Source organism: Haemaphysalis longicornis, unplaced genomic scaffold, assembly GCF_048455015.1.
Source record: "Haemaphysalis longicornis isolate Haplotype H1 unplaced genomic scaffold, Haemaphysalis longicornis Haplotype H1 scaffold_5, whole genome shotgun sequence".
Taxonomy (NCBI): Eukaryota; Metazoa; Arthropoda; class Arachnida; order Ixodida; family Ixodidae; genus Haemaphysalis; species Haemaphysalis longicornis.
Window position 1 is genome coordinate 76130409 of NW_027526385.1, and position 22314 is coordinate 76152722.

The 22314-nt window shown below is 48.6% G+C and overlaps 1 protein-coding gene across 1 annotated transcript; it reads right to left on the minus strand.

Moving 5' to 3' along the window:
- Window positions 1-20209: 20209 nt before the first annotated feature.
- Window positions 20210-21187, minus strand: LOC144139772 (kelch-like protein 10). Its single transcript, XM_077672033.1, has one exon. It carries the CDS (start codon window positions 21185-21187, stop codon window positions 20210-20212), a length of 978 nt encoding a protein of 325 aa, XP_077528159.1.
- Window positions 21188-22314: the final 1127 nt, after the last annotated feature.

A 22314-nucleotide genomic window follows, 5' to 3' on the forward strand; every position in this document is an offset into this window, starting at 1 on the left:
CAGTGACACTGACTGAATTGCGACTTTCGCCTTGCAGTCTGTGCATTGTACTTGCTGAATGTATGCTTTTTCTGTATGCATGGTATGTGATGTGTTGCTTGAGCAGTGGCTTTGGTGCAGCTTTTCTTGTACTAAATATTTCAAGTTTCAAGTTTTATTATTTCCAAAAAGAAGTAGTTACAAAATCAAGGGTATAAAGACAAGGGTATAAATATACGGGCAATACGCGATAATTGTTATTTTTCTTTTTCGGTGGACTGGAAGTGGGGGTGCGAATATATATGCAGGAATTGGTTATACGCGCAAAAATACGGTATCAATCTTTCTGGTGCCTTACATGCATTCCGCTTGCCCATCTCAGTCCTATTTTATTCCAGGTGCAAAGTTGTCAATAAAAGACCTTCAAGACAAAAAAAACGGAAAGCAACATAACTTATTTTCTCAGGTTGTCAATTTGTTGTTCTACAGTGCCTGAAACGATTCTAATGCGCTCTTTTTTTCGGCAAAAGTAGCCTTCAAATTTGTGTGCGCGTTAGAATTGGGCGCGAAACCAAAATCTGCTTCAAAGCGTCCAGCGGCATCGCAATGGGCACAAATTCCTCCCAAAAATCCGAGTCAACTCAATCCAAAACAATCCGTTAACATCACGCGAGGAAATTCTGGAGCAACCATTCCTCGATAGGTATACCTGAACTGGGTGTTGCATATATTTATTTTTAATTATTCTGTATCATTAAATAATTTCGTCCAATTTTTATGAAAAACTTACCTGCGCGTTACAATGGGGGGGGGGGGGGGGATTAGAATCGTAAAAATACGGTACTCACAAGTCAGTACAACGTTACTTAAAGCAAAGGTTTGTACACCGCTCATAGATGTATATTTTCCGCCGAGGATGATTCAAATTTGTTCTTTCCCATGTAAAAGAAAATTGCCAACCTGATCTCTGAATCCACAGCAAGGGCAATGTAATAAAACTTGCGAAATACAGACCCATTATCCTGTTCTCCGGTGCCCACTAATTGTTTGTAAAATACCAATTAATCGTGTAAGAGACCCGGAAGGTTTCGAACAACCGAGGGAATAAGCTATATCAATGGGTCAAATTCTTGCTGTCAACCTGCCATCAAACCTCTTTACATCACTGATTACATCGTTGAGCTGCAGAAGTATTAAAGCGAAGGCTTTCTTAGTGGTACCGATGGCGTCCTGTCAAAAAAACTAATGCATTTCCCCGACGACCGGTTGGTCGACCGAAGTGTTGTGATAACATCTCTCGACCCATGGCGTGCGCCGCAAACGGGGTTCCATTGTGCCGAAACGGTTACTTGAAAATCGTGAAAAAGAAACGGTTCTACATAACAACACACGCATCGATCATGAAGGAGGAGTACAATAGTATGCCTTTATCTCAGAAACCACGTATCTGTGTACACTTAGATCGTTCATAGGTGCGTTTGCTTAGTGCGCGAAGAATCGTCGCATGAGTTTGTTCTTCGTTTGCGATTGGGTCTGAGAGTTTGACGATCAATTGGGCGCACTTTTATGCGAAGGTTGGACGCACTTTAACGTACGTTTTTGACGCACTTTTCACGCAGTTTTTGACGTTAGAAAGCTTTCGCGCTTCTCTCATCTTTCTTTAGGGAGGGATTGTAAATTCTATCACATAGATGTCATATTAGTGCAATAAAAATAATAAGATGACTGGGTGCAATAAAAAAATGGCGTCGTTGCCATCGCCAGTCAAGGACGTAACAAAATTAAAAATTCAGCGCGATTGCACCGTGTGGAGCTGGATGACCAGCGGAGCTGTTTGTTGGTTATTATACCAGAACCGAGGCCCCGGGAAACCACAAACGATCCCAAACCGCGCAACCGACGCTTAATTGGCTGGCCCCACACTTACCGCTCAAACCGCGCCGTTGTGCCTGGGAAACCTCCAGCTGGATTGTAGCAGAGTCATTCAATGCTTTACTGGTCACGAAACTTCGGCGCTCGCTTCATATAGGGACCGCGCGCGCCACTACAGGCGCCACCGCCGCACGAAGGTCATCCAGCCTCCGCGCGTGCGGTGTATTGGCCAGCTCTTGGAGTGCAAAAGCTCGCTGCTTTTGGTGTCTGCGCGCTGATTAGGTGTGTTTTTTTTCGTAATAGTTAGCGATGAATAGTCCAGTTATTGTGTTTATCACCTTCCTTTAATGGGGTTTTTATTTTTCGAAGTAAGTTACCGTAGACTTCGGCCGCGAACGGCAACGGCTTCTGTGTGCTCTGGTACAAGCGCTGCGCCGTCGTATTTACGGATTTTAAATCTATATTGCTTCTTTTCTTAAAGCAAAGTTGTAAATACCACACATACGGTAGCTGTGTAGTCACGGACTGCTGCGGGCCTATCGATAATACAATAAAAAAACTGAAAGAAACCAAGTACGCGTCGTTCAGACTACGCTTAATGAATCCGTTGATTGCTCTGGAATGCACATAACGCTAAAAGAGATAGCCAAATAGTATTGTCGTTTCGATGAGTGGGTACACACTTGAGAACACCTAAAAACGCTGCAGAAACGCGAAGGATCAAAACACGAAGAGATATATGTTGCACCACGTGTTTTTCTGCTTCCACGCTTTGCAATCCTTGCAAAAACAGGAATCGAAAAAAGAACAATGAAACTGATTTTATCACACGCAACAAAAAAATTTCAATGTTACCAAGGGAGACAAAAGAGCGTGGTCCAGCGTACAAAAATTTATTTTTTCGCGCTGCGATGTGCAGCACACGGAGGAAACAGAATATTGCCACGTAGCCAAGAACGACGCAAAGCTTTTCTGAACGCAGCGAGCTAGCGATCTCCTGCACTACAAAAGACTAGAATGAAACACAAACGTCGAAGAAGCAGTCCGCAGTGTGACGTGAACAGATGAACGTCGGAGCTCCGAGGTTTCGGACCAGGTGCTAGTCACCTCCCGAGGCCTCCAGGTCGCTGCGGCCCTGTGGGCAGCCGCCACCGCCCCATAAGGAGGAGCTCTTTCAATAAATGTTATTTCTCTCTCTCTCTCTCTCTCTCTCTCTCTCTCGATAAAGTGAGTTGCGTGGCGTTTGCTATGTTTGCATTACTCTTGGAACGTTATTAATTTCAGATCCATGGAAATAGGATCGAGAACAGTGTTGAAGAAACAAAAAATCAAGTTAGCGACAAGGTGGCACCCTTTCCATATCAAAAAATATTGCCCGACGGGACGTACGACAAAAAGAGCAAATGGACGCTCCGGTTGAAACGCCAGATAAAAAAACCGGAATCGGCCACGCGCGGTTACAAAACAAACAAAACGAACTCTAAGGGATAATTCGCGGAAATATGAAAAGTAAAAGCACAAGGACGTCCCAAAGCTTTTTTTACACGCGAGCCTGAGCGCAAGATAATACAAGTTTGCAAATAGGTAATGAAGCACCGCTACAACCTGACTGATATGACAAAATCCGGCTTTAAGTTAGCCAGGTCCACGATGCTCTCAAAAGGGTACATTGCTTTTTCCATTCTCACACACAGCACTTCCACACACTGTCGCACACTTATAATCGAAGCTGAAATCTCCCGTTGCTTGCCTTGGAATGACGCCCCTCCATTTCTCACACAGCTGCCCGTCGCTCGGTCAACAGAACAAGGAAACATTTTCTGTGGTATCGTTGTACAAGGGACGACATCCCGGGACGCAACACATGTTCGGCATCGTCGCTGCACTACGTAAGTCGCATCACAAGAGCGCGATACGCACGTTACATTTTTTCCCCCGCACAAAACAAACACAACTCGCCGCGGCTCCGCCGTTCGAGCCAGCGCAACGCCGCCCGAGGAGTGACCTCAGTGAGAGGGTGGCGCCACCGCGCGGCGGCCAAACGCAGCATATGAAGCTCTCCCATTGAGTTACGGAGCAGTTTCGTGACCAGTAAAGCATTGAAGGACTCTGATTGTAGCCATGCCGACGTCTTGAGTTTTCCGCTTAGCGGTATTCGGGGTCTCCGCGGGCTTTGCGCTTAGCTTGGCGACCGCGCCACGATCGTCTTCGGTGGTATCCTCCCGCCGTGTTTGTTATTTCCACGACCGCCTTCATACCTATGAAGACGGTCGTGGTTATTTATTTCTCGTGAGTAGGCTTCACTGCGCAACTCACAATGCGGGAAAGTCAGCCTACAAACACCCAGCCTACGCCGACCCTCTTAAAGTCGGCTTCACCCCAAAACAAATACATTGGACGGAAGTCATTTTTCACGGGCAGTATAAGACATATAACATATAACATATAACATATAACAGTATAAGACATATAAGACGTATAACATATGGAGGAACTAGGACCTTCCAACTTTTTATCAATTTCTTTCCATACGCGGAAAATTAGTCTACGCTAAATCTGTCGCCGCGTAAGATCTGTTTGATCGTAGTTAAATATGGATTCGCTGTAAAAATCGCTGTTCATACAAGGAATGTTCGATTACAAACACAGCCGGAGAAACTACGTTTACATTTCCGAAAGCGTATTGCACAGTGCATAAAGAACGAAACCCCTGCTTGCCACTCTAAAAGCAACGACCGTTTGCGTTAGCTGAAACAAAAAAAAAGTATCGGCAAAACACCAGATCACGTGTATTCATTCATGTCGTCCAATCAATTCCCACTGACAAACGATGCATGGAGTCATGGTAGATTATCTTTTTAAGACTGAAGGATGTTTAGTCTGTTGGGCTGAAAACTGTCCACTTCCGTGGCCGTACAGATACAGTCGGAAATTTTTCGCATATTCATTAGTAAACGTGCGCTGTAGAACACCGAAACTCCAAAGAAGACGTGCCACTTTCTAAAAATATTACGGGGCAGCACTCGCAGTCTTTCTGCTTAGTTTAGCCGATGTCGTAGATTCTACCGCTGTGTAGTGTAGTTCCCTGTGCTGACTCGCGGGATAAATTGGCGGCCACATCATGAGGACCTAGCCGAGGCAGTAGCAGTAGCGCGACCTGGGGATTAGGTCAGGGGCCGTGACGTAAATCTTGTGTTCGATCTCAGCGGGTTCCCTGCGGACGAACGTAAATTGAACAGAGTCTGAAGGGCGCGCGACGTCTTTCAGGTCGTAGCAGCCCCAGACGATCGTCTTCTGGGACATGTTCACGGCTGCATTCGGCATGTCAACTTTTCTGAAGTCGCTGCCTTTTACGAGGCTTAATTATATGCGTATCAGCAACGTGCAGAGGTAGTCTTCGCGCTTTGTAAATGGCCTTGATCCAAAGCACGGCGGCTTCCCATACGAGCTCTTCCCGACGCACCTTCGGCTCTACCGAGCCGAGCAGGATGTCCACAAGGTCTGTCAGGCGGAGCCTTGGGAAGTCGCGGTTGTCCTCGTAGATGAGCTCGATGTTGCCGAGCAGGAAGCGGACAGCTGAATTGTAAAAACTCTGGCAGTGGTGAGATGCCACCACTTCTAGGACCACGATGGAGTGGTCGTCGTCCACGTTGCGCGATATGAATGCGCAACACGCATCCCAGAGGTTCTCCGCCAGTAGATACTCCGCTCCGATGGGGAGGTATTGAAACTTGTCCGGCATTACCACCGCATGCGCCATACTGCAATAGGTGACAATGGCCTGCAGGCTCTCCATGCTCACTCCGGGGATGGGGAAGTCACCTACGCGTGGCTTCGACATGGGGCCGCTGTTGGGGCCGTCGAAATAGCGACCGCACGTGGTCAGCCTGTCCTTTAAGGCAAGAACACTTCCGCCGTCGAATGTACCTGGGGTTGCCAGGGGGATATGACGACTATGCTCATTCCTCAAAATATGGAATGCTGCGCACTGCCGCTCAGAGTGCGAGGGTACCCGTGGTCGTAACCGACCATGGCTCCTGGGTTCTCGGCGTACCCGCAATGTCGGCGCTCTTACGAGTGTGCCAGCAGTCAGCACGAGGGCTAATAAAGAAACAGGTGCTTGCCTTCGGAGACGGTGGCCGAACCAGCGACAAGCCCTGTTGCTTTATGAGGCGTACAGGTGTCGTGGCAGTTGACGGAATATCGGTCAGCCCTTGTGCTTCGACGAGGCGGCCAGGAGCGTTTCGCATGTGCTTGTGGCAAAGATCACGAGAAGGCAAATGGAGAAAAAGAAGAATGTGTGATTTCTTTCGGACTAGTTGGGAGCAGCTGCCTATATAGATATCAAGAATTGTCGAGGGACAAATAATGCTTTATTATCAGGGCACCGTTTCACTTAAAATTCTACGAAAGTTACACACCATGCAGCAACATAGTCCCTGTAGTACTAGGCGATAACGACGATTAAACAAGGGCAATATAGCACACGATACGTGTAAAGTTGTCGCTTAAAAACGAGAACAAATATTCGCAACATGGGTGCGTCATGACTACAGGTTTATAGGCGGGTACTGACCTGGGGCATATGACCGTGCAATTAACGTTGCCCGTTTTGGCCAATCCCCCGCAGTGGATGTGTACGTAGTGGGTGACTAGTCATGACACAGGAGCAGCAACGATATGGCGTTTCTATGTCCCCTTGTGGGGAAATCTCGAATTCACGATTAATTTTTCTTCCTCCTCAATGTCCCTAAAGCAGGCCACACGAGCTTTGATTCACACGAAGCACTTGTAGCCAATCAGAGAAGAATCATCGTGGAGGTGTTAGGGTTCCCAATTCAGAATCAAAGAGGTGTGTGTTAAATCTCCCAAAACTTCTGAAGTTCCAGAAGTAGAAGGATGATGATGATGTATGAATGTTAATGGCGCAAGGCCAACTAGGGCAAAGAGTGCCAAGAAGAATAATAGGGGAAAGAGTAGGCGCGGGGAAATAAAATACAATCTGACCATATTTTTCGCCTTAGGCCGTGTCCAGAGTACCGTCCGACCGTATTATAAGCACTCCACTATATCGACGTTCACATAACAATAACTTATGAAGTGTACACAACAGCTGGGAGGAATTACAGGAGGAATTACCGCACCTGTCAGATCGAGCGCTTGAAAAATACCACAATGACGGGGCGCGCTACTCTTCACCGATTAGCTTATACTACGACTCCACTGATTAAAGATAAGAAAAAAAGCCTTCCTTTGAAGATCAGACATTACATACGAGTGGCACCAATACCAAGAAATATGCATTCGGAGTACAAGGCCAGAAGAATCGCCCAAGCACGAGCCATGTCCGCCATCTACACAAACGACCCAAATACCTGCTATGTGGACGCATTCCCTTATCCGCACCATCACGCCCACGGGACCTGTGTAGTGAATTGACGGGGACTAGAAATAACATCCTGCACAGTCAATACCACAGCTATTGATTCTGCCGAAGAAGCCGCGATTGCCCACGCCGTCACCACTACCCAAGACCCATTCACCATACTCACCGACTCTCAGGCAGCTTGCAGAAATTACCTACGAGGTCGCATTTCTAAAACAGAACATCGTCTTCTTATAACGAGACCGAGCATTCTGGAAGTTTATATAGGTTGGGCGCCAGGACACGAATCTCTTAAGGGGAATGAGGCGGCTCACGCCACTGCCCGCGCTTACATACACCGGGCCGTTTCTCTCACGAGGCAGTCACCACCTCTTCCACCTAACCCTCCACCTCTCTTGCGTTACACGGACATCTTGACGGACTACCGACACAAACGGCGATTTTTCCTCAATCCACACCACCAACTCACAACGGATGAAGCAACAACGTTCAGACGACTCCAAAATAAAACATCCACATCACACCGTTCTTCATGCCATTTATCCAACAGACTATCAAGCCACCTGCAACTACTCCCCAGTGCCCGGTACACTATACCATCAGGTGTGGGAGTGCCAGAGAACACCGGACCTGCAACCAATCTCCAGCTACTCCATACAACCGTAGACGACGCGGTCGACCAGCAAGGACCATACGTTCCAGCTTGACCTGGTGAAGAGGGCCGGGGTAGCCAACCGCAGCCGGGAAATCCCGGAGTAAGGTACTCTACACCGGGCGGGTGCCCTAACAACAGCTCCGGTTGTTCTCAAGAACGATTTTATTCATGCATTCATTCATTCATTCCTTTTTACAATTTACAAACGATGCTCGGCGGAATGCTAGTCTGATTTCAAATTTGCTCAACACTAAGCCTCTACGACCGATTTCAAGCGAAATTCTTGCCCAGTCCTGTTTCCTGGGCTTGGAGATTCAATCGGAAGTGTTCGGCACATTCTTAAGTAAACAAGCGCTGTACAACCAGTTCATCGCAAATAAAATAGGCAGGCACTTGTCGTCAGCCCCCGAGGAATTCTCCAGGCGACGATTGCAGTCTTTCCGGTTCATTTCGCCTATGGCGTGGATCCTTTCATCGAGTACCAAGGCTTCCAAATTTCTTTTTGAGGTTCCTTCGATCTCTCTAAGCACTTTCCAGTCTTGGGGTCATAGATTGTAGACATCGCAGAAGTTTTCCTTCTCGAAATGGCCACTTGTGGCGTAAGCTCTTTCTCTGAACGTTACAAGACCGGGAAAGAGTAATCCCGTTTTCATCGGCGCGATGGTCGGCAGCAGGGTTGTTGGCCCCGGCCCACCGGGATGGCTCCACCCAGGACATACCGCCCACTACATATGCGACCCGCGCAGGATGTGGCGGCAGCTCCAAGCGGCCGGTCCTTCATCTGCGCAGGTGTCCCCCACATGTCCGTGATGGTGTCGTACTCTTCGACAGTATCTGGGATAATGCGGCTGTGTGACGAGCCGCCGGTGCAGTGGAGAAATCCTATCATGCACACGCTGGGCCGTCTCGTGGACTTTATGGGCACCCCCGTCATGGCGGAAGGGTCGAAGCAGTAGCAGAAGGGCGACAGCGTGTTGAGGTCGGTCACCGTGACGTAGATCTCGCGTCCGATGTACGCGCACAGTGGGGACGAATACCGTCTGCTTCGTGAGTGACGGTGAGTGACGCTCACTTTGCTACACTCGTACAAGTCGCAGGTGCTGCTCTTGTGGTTGCGGCCCACGTCGTCGTATATGAAAAAGATTTCGATGGGTGCCCTGGGGACGGATACGTGCTGAGCAGAGTCTGCTGAGCATGCGTAGAGGCCGGACTTCTGAAGCTGGCATCAGCGCTGAACGATCCACTTGTAGAGCATGTTCCTGCGGATGAACGCGTTAGGCATGATGACCTTTCTCAGACTCCTGCTTCTTACGAGACCAAACTTCATGTTCGGCAGCATCGTGCCAAGGCACTGCCTTCGCTCTTTGTAATTAGCCTTGATCCAAAGCCCGCTGCCCCTTCACGCGACATCTTTCCGAAGCACCTTCAGCTCTACCGAGCCGAGCAGGATGTCCGCAAGGTTGGTCAGGCTGAGCAGAGGGAAGCCGCGGTTGAACGCGCAGGCGAGCTCGATGTTGTCGAGCAGGAAGTGCAAAGCAGCTGCAGATTGCTTAAGGCTCTCCAAGTAGTATACGCTGGTGGTTTCCAGGAACATGGAGGATTGGTTGATGTCCATGTTGCGCGGTGTATACGCGCAGCACTTGTCCTGGAGGCTCCCTACCAGTGGCTGCTCCGCCGCAGTGGTGAGGTCTTGCACATTGTCTACGGTTATCAGCGTATGCCCGATACTGCAGTAGGTGAAAATGGCCTGCAGGCTCTTCGTGCTCAGTTCGGGGATGTGCAAGTCACCTCCGCGTGGTTCCGACTCGCGGTGGTTGAAGTGGGCGGCGAAATATCGGCCGCACACTGGGAACCTCTCCTGTGAGGCCGGGACGATTCTGTAGCCGGATGATCCCGGGGTGCCCGGGGAGGCTGCGACGACTTCGTTCATCACCCAAGATATGGCGTGGAATCGGTACGGCCGCTGAGTGGGCGGGTTGTCGAAGAATCGGCGAACCCAGCACTCTTGCCTGCGGCCGCAACAGGGGCTAATACAGAAACAGATGCTCGCGAGCGAAAATAGTCGGTGATTTAGCGGTAAGGCCTCTTGCTTAATGATCCGTAGAGTCGTCGTGGCGGTTGGCAAAATGTCAGTCAACAGTGATGCGTGGACGAGGTCCCGAGCTCGCATGAGCTCGTGGTGAAGGTCACGACAATGCAGATGAAGAGGAAAGTGATTCTGCAGTTTCTCTGCGGCGGTTTGGGAGGGTCAATTACCCTCTTGAGATATGATGATGATGATGATGATGATGCCCTTAAATATTTTGGTACGTACCCACAAGGGTGATTGGCGAGGGCTAAATTCCTTATTGTAATTCATGAGGCCCTCAAAATACTAGTTTATCTCTGGAATTACAGTGGCCGTGAAATGAAAGTTCTTTATTATTAAAACCCCAAATGCCCAATAATTTATACCCTTAAGCAAATTCAAGCGACCTGAAGAAGGATTGTCGTGGGTCCAAAAATAACTTCTGCGTCGGTGCACCATTTCACTTCCGATTCCCTAGAGGTGACACAAGAGGCAACAACAGCGTCCACAAGACTATGCGATCAGTATCACACTAGGGCAATATTTTACACGACCCGTCTTAAAGTTGTCGTTTAAAAGCGGGAAGAAATATCCTGGACGTGGGTGTATGTCATGCATTCAAACGAGGGTATTGGTTTGGGGCAGATGACCCTGATATTAATTTTTCCCTTTTTGCCAGTCCCCAGAAGAGGATGTGCGTGTCATGTGCGCTTAGGCATGGGACAGGAGCCGCAAAGAGAGATAGAAAATTCTTCATTGGTAACGAGGTGGAAAAAGGCTAAAGATGGCGTAAGATAAAGACACGGCGCTTTAAAAAGAAGCCTTCTATGCCTCACTAACGGCATTCGATGTCACGCCAAAACACACTGCAGGAAAGCCAACTTTACGCAGTAGGTTTTAGAAAACGGTGATGATGATAAGCGAAGGCACTTAAAGCGTCTCTTCCCGTGCTCGGAATCGAACCTGGGTACCTCGCGTTGTTTATCTGGCGTCAATCGGATTCATTGGCGAATCCAGAAGGGGGGTCCGGATGTCCTGACCCTCCCGTAATTTTTGAATTTATACCCCATGATGACCCCTCAGGTCGTCGAAAAAGTCTATTTCTTCTATTCGTGTATTTTCTATTTCTTGTATTTTTAGTTTTCTAGAATTCCGGCAAATAAAAATGGCTACTATCCCCCTCCCCCTCCCCCTCCTCCTAATCAACATCATCATCTTCACTGGTAGACGCTGACTCCCCCCTCAGAAAAAAAAAAATTACCCCATCTTCCCGTAGGGGAACCCTGAGTAGTATTCGGAGCAGCCATGGGGTCGACTGAAGTTCCCATTAGTTTTCAGTTCGTCTTTTCCGTTGACGTTCAGCTTCGCGTGCCTTCGTTGTATCAGTAGCTTCTTGACGTAGTTTGAATGAGTGAAGGACATAAGGCGCGTTCGTAGCACATGCTCCCGTCTGGGTTTGTAGCGCAGTGGGAAGAGCACCACGCACCTCCCGTTGCGGCCAGAGAGTCGTGGGATCGAAACCGGGCGCCTCCTAACTATTTCTTTTTACAGTGGACTGCGCTGACGTCAGCCCAAACGCTGACGGGGCTGAAGAGACGCGCATGCGCAGTAGAGTGTGGACGGCGGACAACGACAACGACAACGAGGGAGGGAAGGACACAGCCCCGAGCATGAGATGCTTCGCATCTAAAAAATGGCGCAGCCGTGTCCGAAAATATGTGCACCGTAGTATGGAACACGGCGTGCATCGGCTTCATGCCATGTGTTTAAAATGTATGTGCTCTCTTGATTCTCTGCCAAACGGAAGGGGAACGCTCGAATTTACCGTCTCCCCTATTTGGCACCTCGCGCCCCTTGCCTAGGGCATATTTTTTTGTTTTCCAGAAGCTCCGAGCCTGATACCGTGCTTTCTGCATTCCCACAATTTCAATTTTATTTTTAGCCACAACATTTAACTTCCACGTATATTTGAAGCATCGAATAATTCGCGAATAGTGTTTGCTGTTCCATTCGATTCGCAGTGCACTTTTATCGCTCGAAGTACTCGACGTTTTCGAATATTCGAAATTTACGAAATAACAGAGCTGTAAAAGTTGGCTCTGTCGCATGAGATGCGAAGCATGAGATGCTTCGCATCTAAAAACCTGGATCCGCCCTTGATCGGATTGCGCCATTAAGGCATGGTCAAAGCAGTTTAGATCTTGGACTTTGACTTTGACTCAGGTTGCATGAGTGAAAGCTCCGCGTTTGAACCATCTTCATCTTAAGAAAGGGTCTTTGATTTTTATATTTCCAGTTATGGCTAAATCTAGAATCCCCTATGAATTTATATCCTTCCTCCTCGAAGGCATTAAAGCAGGCCACAAAACATACCGGCAATTGTGGGCGATCAGCGAAGAGCCTCGGTGGAAGGGTTAAAGTTCTCACGCCAGAATCAGAGGTCTGTGTTCGATTCCGCAAAACTTCTGAAGTGGCAGAAGTTGATGAAGCAGGATAGGAGAAAGAGTAAGCGCGGACCATTACAATTGTATCATACTTTTCGCCTTAATCCTGTGTCACCTCTATGTCGTGTGCTAAAAGCTTCTCTGGTCGTCCCCCTTTGCTGAGTGGAATGGTTCCTAATTTTTTAAAACACCGACTGAAGCAGTCACGGTCGTTTAGTTACCGGTCTAGCTTCGGAAATGGTATATTGAGCTGGGCTTCGAGCCGTAGTACTAAAAAATACGTATTTTTTTCATCCTTGCATGCTTTCTGACGTGTGCCCGCAGAAATAATGAAAGATGGGTTGCTTAGTGCTGACGGCGCCGAGTCTAAAGGCTAATGAATAATTAACGCGTAGGGTGTTTACAGGCCTGAGTGCTATAGCTAAGTGAGCAACCCTATAGTAGTAGACTGGTTTTGTGCCAAAGTGAGATCTGCACAATATATAATTTTGATTAATTTTTGAAGTCATTGCACACATATATACGATTACGTATTACTAATGTGCTGTGGGGAAGTTTATGTTTAGTTCAACGAAAGTGTATTGACTGGTAGACGATGAACGAAACAATGTCTTCGCTTGCGGCTCTGCAGAAACGGCCGTTTATTGTAATGGGAACAAAAAAAAGCATGTTCAAAAGACTGTCACGGGTATTTGTGCGCGTCACAGAATGAATTTTGTTGTTGCAAACGATGCATCGTAGCATGCTACAGAATGATTTCAAGTCGGCTGAATATTTGTTCTCTATATACGATCCGTTTTTCATGCGAATGTATGCGCTTTATGGCCGGCGCATTGCAAATGAACCAGGCAGGGCGGGCCACTTGCCGTCACCACCCGAAACATACGACTGATCCCTTCGTCGTCGTAGAGGAACAAGATCTCGGCGGGTGTCCTGTGAACGAACGTGTGTTGGACAGAGACCGATGAAGACGTTTCGTTGCCGGAGACAAGCTCGCAGCAGCGTTGTGGATGATGGTCTTGTAGAATACGCTCTTACGGATAAAACCATTACGCGTGATGGCTTTTCTCAGGTAGCTTCTTTTTATGAAACCCAACCGAATCTTCGGTATCAGCGTGCCAAGGCACTGCCTTCGCTCTTTGTAATTGGCTCTGATCCAAAGCACGGCGCCTCACACAAAACCTCTTCGCAACGCACCCTCAGCACTACCGAGCCGAGCAGGATGTCCGCAAGGTCTGTCAGGCTTTGCCGAGGGAGGTCACGGTTGGTTTTGTGGACGATCTTGATGTTGTCGAGCAGAGAAGCGGAACGAGGATTTCTTAGTATTCTCCAAGTTGTAGAAGCTGGCCGTTTCCGGGACCATAACGCTGTTGTCGGCGTCCATGTTGCGCGATATGAACGCGCAGTACTCGTCCCGAAGGCTAGTAGCTGCTCCACCACGATGGTGAGGTCTTGCGATGGTGGGGTCTTGAGGTCCTGCTGAGGTGACAATGGCCTGCAGGCTAACTATGCTCACTCCGGGGATGTGGAAGTGACCTCGACGTGGCTTCTACATGTAGCTCTTGATGAGGGCGACGAAGAACCGCCTGCACAGGGTGAGCATGCACTTGGAGCCTGGAATGCTTACGCCGTCGGATGTTCGTACTGTGGCCAGGGTGGCTGGACCTTCTTCCTTCATCAATCAATATACGGCGGGGAATTGATATTATCGGTATTGCCGCTCACAGTGCGCTGGTATGCCTGGTTGTTAGTCTGCTTGGTTGGCGGCATGTGGGCAAACTCAGCGCTACTACGAGCCTGCCTGTGGTCGGCACAGGCAGTAATGAAGAAACAGGTGCTTGCCTTCGACGACTGTCGGCGATCTAGCGGCAAGCCCAGGAGCTTCTTGTGGAAGCGCTGTTGTTGTGGCGATCGGCGGAATATCAGCCAGCTCGATGCTTCGACGATGTCGCGAGGAACGTTTCGCATGGACTCGTGGCGAAATACGAGGATGCAAATGAAAAAGGAAAGGATGTTGCGATATTTAGATTTGATCTCGGTCACCGAAGACTCCTTTGTTAAAGTAATCTTCGGAATACGTATCCGCCACCCATACAAATTGAATCTGGTTATTTTTGCTGTTTGTCTCAGCATTACCGTTCTTCCTGCATTGCTAAACTAAATAGCCCTTCCCAAGCCCTGGCCAATCCTCCACTGGGGTATGGACGACTATATTAAGCTGAATAATGGGACTAAAAAGACAAAGACTGAGAAATGACAGTGCGACTCTTTTACATTCATTTTTTTTGTTCTCTTTCCTTTCATAAATGTTGAATCTAAGTCAACCCACGTCAAAACCAAGTCTGGAAGACACCTTGGCCAATCTTCCGCGTGTCGATGTGCCACGATCCGAGACAAGCAAGCAACCGACCCACCTTTGGGATGTGAACTTGTCGAGGGGCAAAAAAATCTTCCACATCAGGTCCACCCTACAGAGACGAAACTTCTCTTATGATCAACCAAGGGGACACAACAGAAAGCAACAGTGTCTAGTGTGCCATTAGCATAATTACCCAAGGACAACATTCCACACGCCACATCTTCAAGGTGTCGCTTAAAAACGGAACAAAATATTTCGAATGCGGGTTTGTGTCTGGAGTTCTTATGTAAGCATTGGCCCGGACAGATTACTCCGTAATAATAGTTACCCTGCTAGTCCTACCCCCAGAGTGGGTGTGCAAAACGTGTGCATAGGCATGGGTTCGGAGCAGCAGCTATGTGGGGTTTCTACTTCCCGTTGTGGTGAAATTTAGAAACCGCAATGAAAGAAGGAATGAATTTATTTAGAAGGAAGAGGTCGAACGCCTCGTGCGGGGGAAGGGGAGGGAATTTTTTCTTCTCCCCGAAAGCCGTCAAGCAGGCCATAAATCTTTTCAAAACTGGCAGTTGTAACATCAGCGATCACTAATCACTGAGTGTTTTTTCATCCCCGTTTAGAATCAATTATGTCTGAGTTCGACTCACCAAAAACTTCTGAAGTGACAGAAGTATTTCGTTCTGGAGGTTCAGTATCCTGAATAATGCGTTTCTTTTAATTCCACCGACCAGCCTTTACCGTGACCATTAGGTGACACCCCGTTAGCATATGGGACACCATATTGAACTTGAACTAGATGTGCTTGTCGGGCTAGTTGTGATCTAAATTGATTCTGTGGGCCGTTGAAAATATAGGGTGAACTTTGATGGAATTTTTTTACCGTATCGGAAGATAAATCCATTTGTTTCTGGTTCCTATACACGGTGCATGCCGTGTTGAAGAGGAACTTGTCCGATCCGTGTAAGTGTAGCCCGTGTCGGCTGAGACGAGCGGACAGCTGTAATCTATTCAGCATACTCTAGGAACTTTCTGTGATTGTTGATTTTTACAGTAAGTGCGTGAACCACCTTTACAAAAGCTCAGACAACCACACAGCTTCTTTATACGAACCTCCAAAGCCACATTATGCACGCTGTTCTATTATTTGCCACGGAATATGACGGAGAGCTACATTTATACACCTTTTCGCTGCTAGCTGGTCATGAAGTTGCGGCCTGGTGGAGAGAGCCTTCTTATCAACGCAGACTCGACGGGTATGTGACGCTGACCACACCCTTCGTACTCTCAGATGATTTAAAAAATTGAGAGTGCTTCCACTATGATGAAGATATAAGAACAGTGAAGCTGCAATGTTGGATAGCTGTAGTGAGTTATGCATGCAATGCTATCTGCAATGTTAGAGTCGCCTCAGAAGCCACTTCTCGTGTTTTTTTCTTCGAATAGTTTCGGTAGGACAGGACTTACAGCAGCTTTCTGCGACCATACTCTCTCCGTAGACGGCCATGTTTTGAGAGCAAACGGGAATTCTGTGACGTTTACAACTTCACTCAGAACTAACTGTAAAAAAGGAAGGAAACTCGGCCCAAGAATAGATTCTTCGTAGCGGCCAATAGTTGTATAATCGTTTTTGGGCAAAAAGTTTGGACTATATTGTAGTAGCCTGTTGCGCCCATGAGAACTGTGATGATCATCAGCCACAACGGGCAAACCACCCTACGTGGATATGCTGCACCGGATGCCGCTTGAGGAAGAGGACGCGCTCGTTCAGTGTCAGCCTCGCGAAAAGCTGAGTTCGGGTGGAATGTCCATTTGTGTGGTTCTCGGCAATGCGAGGTGACCTTCACCCAGCTGCGCTGCAGGATTCCAAGGCTTAATTTCTATCTGTTCAGATCAGGACTTTCACCTAGGGAACTATGTGTGCGGTGCCAGGTCCCTGAAACAATGGAACATTTTTTTCTCGACTGCCGCCGTTTCTCAACAGCTAGACAACTGCTTTTGAAGGGCCCAGTTGAGCGTTTGGGGTTGACTTTCTCGATTCCACTTGTATTATCTATTGGCGCATCAAGTTTTTGGGGTTTCCAAAAAGGGATATTATGTAATTGCATTCAAAAATTTCTTTCTGCTTCAGGTCGTTTGAATTGCTGAAGGGTGCTAATAATGGGTAAATCGGGTTTTGTTCATAACTAAGTTTTCTTTTACAGCCTCTTTCATAAAATAATTTAGTATTTTGAAGTCCCCGCGTATTTAACAACCGATTTAGCCCTGTCCAATCCCCCCTTGTGGGTACGTGCCAATATCTTTTAGGACATCATCATCATCATCATCTTCTTCTTCTTCTTCTTCTTCTTCATCTTCTTCTTCTTCTTCTTCTTCTTCTTCATCAGCTGGTCGTTTCGGCTCACCCCGTCTGCGTCGACGCCTCGTTCGTGAATAAACAAGCCCAGCCTTCTACCGGAACGCCGACTATCTCCTTTACAGTTTTTTATACATGTGTTACAGCCGTTTTCTGCAGCCATACCCCATAGATGCCCTTGAATTGACGCCTACAACTTTGCTGTGAGCTAGTAGTGACGAGCAAATGAAACTTGCAGTAGTATTAGAGTAGTCTTACCGACACGTTGTCATATAATTTGGGGGGTGGGGGAGTTTTGATAAAACAAGGGTTGCAGCCGTTTCCTGCTGAGCCTTCGCGATGAAGTTGGCTTTGCCGCGAGGCGTTTTTGCTCGCTCATTTTTTACTCACGCAGACCAAAAATGCAGGAACCCTAGCCATACACAGTTTCGCTGTAATATGTTGGCTACTACTCATTCAAGGAGTTGCGCATACGTATCCAATTTCTGAAACCATGTATAATGCGTGACTTCCAGACCTAGTTCAAAATGAATGAATAAACTCTTTATTCAACAACAGGTGCGTCTGTTAGGACGTCCGCCTGGTGGAGGGGATCCTCAGTCCGGGATCCTCTGGCTGCGGCTGGCTGCGTGGGCCCTATTCACCAGGTCAAGCTGGATCGCAGGGCGCTTTCTGGCCTACCGCTTCTTCCATGGTTGCATGGAGGGATTGGAGATTAGTTGTAGACCTGGTGTTTCCTGGCGCTCCCATATGTCTGATGATACAGTGTACTTAGTGCTGGGCAGTAGTTACAGGTGGCTTGGTATTCGTTCGGATATATGGCGTGGAGGAGGGTGCGGTGCGGATAGGTGGAGGTTTGCAGTCTTTGAATGTGGTGGCTCCATCTCTTGTGAGTAGCGCGTGTGGATGGGGGAACATTCGCCGTTGGCGTCGGTAGTGGGCCTAGATGTCCGTAAAGCGCAAAAAAGGTTGTTGATTAGAGGCCAGAGGTGACGATCCTACCGAGAGGGAAACGGCCCGGGCAGCGGCGTGAGTTGCCTCATTCCCCTCGAGGGATTCGGGACCAGAAACCCAGACACCGTAAACACCCGCCGCGGTGGCTCAGTGGCTCAAGCGTTGCGCTGCTGAGCACGAGGTCGCGGGTTCGATTCCCGGCCGCGGCGGCCGCTTTTCTGATGGAGGCGAAAAGCAAAAACGCCCGTGTGTACGAGATTTCGGTGCGCGGTTAAGATCCCCAGGTGGCCAAAATTAACCCGGAGCCTTCCACCACTGCGCGCCTTATCGCCTGCGTTGTGTCGGCGCGTTAAACCCTGCAATCAATCAATCAATCAATCAATCAATCAATCAATCAATCAATCAATCAGAGAACGTAAACATCGGGAGTGTTCAGGCTCGTTTGGAGAAGAAAAATCCTTTTCCAAGAATCCTGTGTGCACGCACAGATAATGAAAAATGGGTTGGTTGCCGTTTACGGCGCTGTGCCTAAAGGATAACGATAATTGAACGCGGGTGTTTACAAAGCCTCTGAATGCTATTGATAAACGGGCAACGCTTGATGCAGGCTGTTTTAGCACCAAGCTGACATATTTACTGAGGAATAATAATCCGAATTCACTTAAACGACTGTCACAAATGTATCAAATACTGTATATTACGACTACTGCGGGGACAGTTTCAGTTTTAAAAAATTGTATTGCACGGGGAATGATGAACGAAGCCTTTGTTTCCACACCGCAGCAACGGGCATTTACAGAAACAAGAACAAAAAAAAAAAAGAAATGCACTAACGTGTGTGCACTAAGCGCTCGTGTGTGTCAAGTACTCTTCCCTGTGTCCGTGTGTAAACCGCGCTGTCTTCTCCTAACAAAAAAGCACATAAAAAACGGAGACACGCGTATTTGTGCGCGTCGCTTAATAAACTTTATTATTTTTTTTTTTCAAATCATGCATTGTAACATCCTAAGACTGATTTCAGCTCTGCTGAAACTATTAACCTCTACGACCGGTTTGAAGCGCAATTTTTCCGGACTTTTGTGGATGTGGATATGTACTTGAGAGTCCGGCACGTTTTTGAATAAGCACCCACTTTAAAATTATCGCAAATAAACAGGCAGGGCGTGCCGATTGCTGCATTCGGCTAAGAAATATACCGGAAAGCGCTTTCAGTTCTCCTAATTTATTTGATCGATGGCGTAGATCCTTTAAATTTCCACTTCAGGCTGAGCATGTACACAGCTCACACGTACACGCAGCTAATACACAAAGCATGCCCGCAATTCAACCCCTTCAGGCATTTTCCGTCGATCTGACTAACTACATGCCAGTCTTTGGGTCACAGACCTGTCCGACGGTGGACTTCTCCAAAATGCGGCCTTGCCTCTGTATGATACAAGACCGGAAAAGATCGCCCTGTCCTCATCGGCGCGACGACAGTCTATAGTGGCGAATATCAGGGTCTTAGGGCCTGGTCCACCGGAGCTGCTCCTTCGTGGACGTGCCGCCTGCTACGTAGATGCTACCAGAGCAGGAGGTGGCGGCATCTCGAAGCCGCGGGTGGTTCATCCGGCCTACTTTCCGCTGCGTGTCAGTGATGGTGCCTGATCCTTCTGTGTTGTCTAGGGCATGGTTTCTCAAAGTGGGTTCCGCGGAACCTTGGGGTTCCGCAGGCCCCTCCTCAGGGTTCCGTGATCCACTGATAAATTTTCCCTGGTTCCGCAGTCGCAAAGTCTTATATGGTGAACTTGAGGTGCGATCAATCTAAGGAACCTCCATTGCTAACGCCCGAGTGTCAGTAAGCACATCTCGGCGCATAACAGAAACGCGCGAGCTGCGCAATAAATCTCGCCAGCAGCTTGTAGCCAGCCAGACTCCGAAAACGGGCCACGTGGTTAAACTATTGCACTTGAATCTCGGTCTTATATTACCCCCATGCGCATTTCTCTTGTTTGGAGATAGGTGCCGCTAGCGTACGCATTCGCGTAAAGTCGACGGAAAAAAAAGCGATACCCTTACTTGCTTTTGAATTTATTGCACGTTAATGTAGCATGAACGGAATGAAAAATGGCGGGAGGGGGGGGGGTTCCTTGGCACTTGGCACTAGAACCCCTGGTCTAGGGTAATGCGGCTGTCAGGCGGGCAGCCGGTGCAGTAGACGGAGTCACTGATCCCTGCTGCATGGAACAACACTCGAGCAGGAGTCGTGGGCTGTGCGGGTGACCACGTCATGGCAACCGGGTCGAAGTAGTGACATGATGGGGACAACGTATTGGGGTCAGTCCCCGTGACGTAGATCTTGTACCTAATATCCGCGCGTGCCCTTTGGACTGACATCCGTTGGGCAGGGTCTCGAGGGTACGCGTCGCGCCCGGACTTTCCGTCGTAGCAGCCCTGGACGATCGTCTTGTGGGGCGGGTTCACGGACGGGCTACGCATGACCACCTTTTTCAGGTACCTCCTTTTCACGAGGCCAAACCTTACCTTGGGTAGCATCGTACCAAGGCACTGCCTTCGCTCTTTGAAATTGGCCCTGATCCAAAGCACGGCAGCCTTACATGCGCCCCCTTCCTGGCGCACATTCAGCTCTACCGAGCCGAGCAGGATGTCCGCAAGGTTCGTCAGGCTGAGCCGAATGAAACCGCAGTTGTCCTTGCAGGCGAGCTCGGTGTTGCCGAGCAGGAAGCGGAAATCGGATTGCTTAAAACTCTCTAAGTAGTAGACGCCAGACCTTTCCAGGAACATGGAGGATTGGTCGACGTCCAAGTTGCGCAATGTGGACGCGCGGCATTTGCCCTGGCGGCTGTCCACCAGTACCTGCTTCACCGCGACGGTGAGGTCTTGCCCATTGTTTGCGGTTATCACCCCATGCCCCGTACTGCAGTGGGTGACAATAGCCTGCATGCTCTCCATGCTCACTTCGGGGACCTGGAAGTCACCTCGACATGGCTTCGACATGGGGCCGTTAAAAAGGGCGTCGAAGTAGAGGCTGCATGCGCTGCGGCTCTCCTTTGAGGCCGGGACGCTTCCGCCGTCGGATGTTCGTAGCGTGACCAGGGTGGCTGGGACGCGTTTGTTCATCACTCGAAATATGGCGTCCAATTTATACTTCCGCTCACAGTGCGGGGTATGCGTCGTTATGACCGACAACGGCTCCTTGGTTGGCGACGGGTTATGGGTAGACCCAGCTCTACTGCGAGTCCGCCTTCGGTCAGCACTGGGACGACAAAACAGCGACTGCTTGCCTTCGGAGACGGTCGGCGATCCAGCGGCAAGCTCGGAAGATTTCTGAGGCGTACAGTTTTCGGGGTGGTTGGCTGAGTATCAGACAGCTCTGATGCCTGGTTGAGGTGGCGAGCTCGAATGGGCTCGTGGTGAAGAGTGGGAGAATGCTAATGAAGAGGAAAAGGATGTTGCGATTTTCTCCAGTAGATTGAGAGAGAGAGAAATTATTCTCGTTAGATATTGCGAAATTTTCGAGCGGCAAAAATAACAAAACTCGTTGAGCCACTTTGTTCATGGTTATACTGGATAGATGAATGGGGGGCAGTAAACAGAGAAGACGAAGGAAGACATGAAAGACGCCTGCTTATGTCCTTCGTCTTTTCTTTCGCTTCGTCCGTTCAGCGCTCAATTCGTCCATCTAAGATAAAAATAACTTCGGTATATCAAGCCCACGATAGACAAAAAACTCATTTCTGATTGAGAAGAACTTGTTGCTGGGAGAGTTAGTGAATAGCGCTTGTGCTGTCGGCTTTCATGTGTTTTAGCGCTAAGACCATGTCATCACTTGTGATTACCGCAAGGTGACAGCAATGGTGTCCACTTAAATTAATGTGGTTAGAACGGAGATAATGAAAAGAAGGCAACTGGCCAGCGTTGGAAGAACGGAATTTGGGTGTTTAGTCGTTACGGAGGCCGTCTTGGACAGGGATCAGTTGTAAATCGTGTAGACCGCTGCTGGATTGCACCTACTAGGCCGCTTTTTGCGGCATAAATGACACTGATAGAGTGTCGTGGGACAACTTATTTTCGAGTGCGATGTTCTCTTAGCTCCATTCGACGTATCTATCCGCAAATAAGCGTTATTTGGTATCTTTTAGGTGGATTAAGGGCGGGGTGCACGACATGAACACGCTTCACTGCCGTTCTCTATCGCACCGCAAGAGGCGGGCTTTCACCTATCTCGGAACGGATAATCGCTGCCC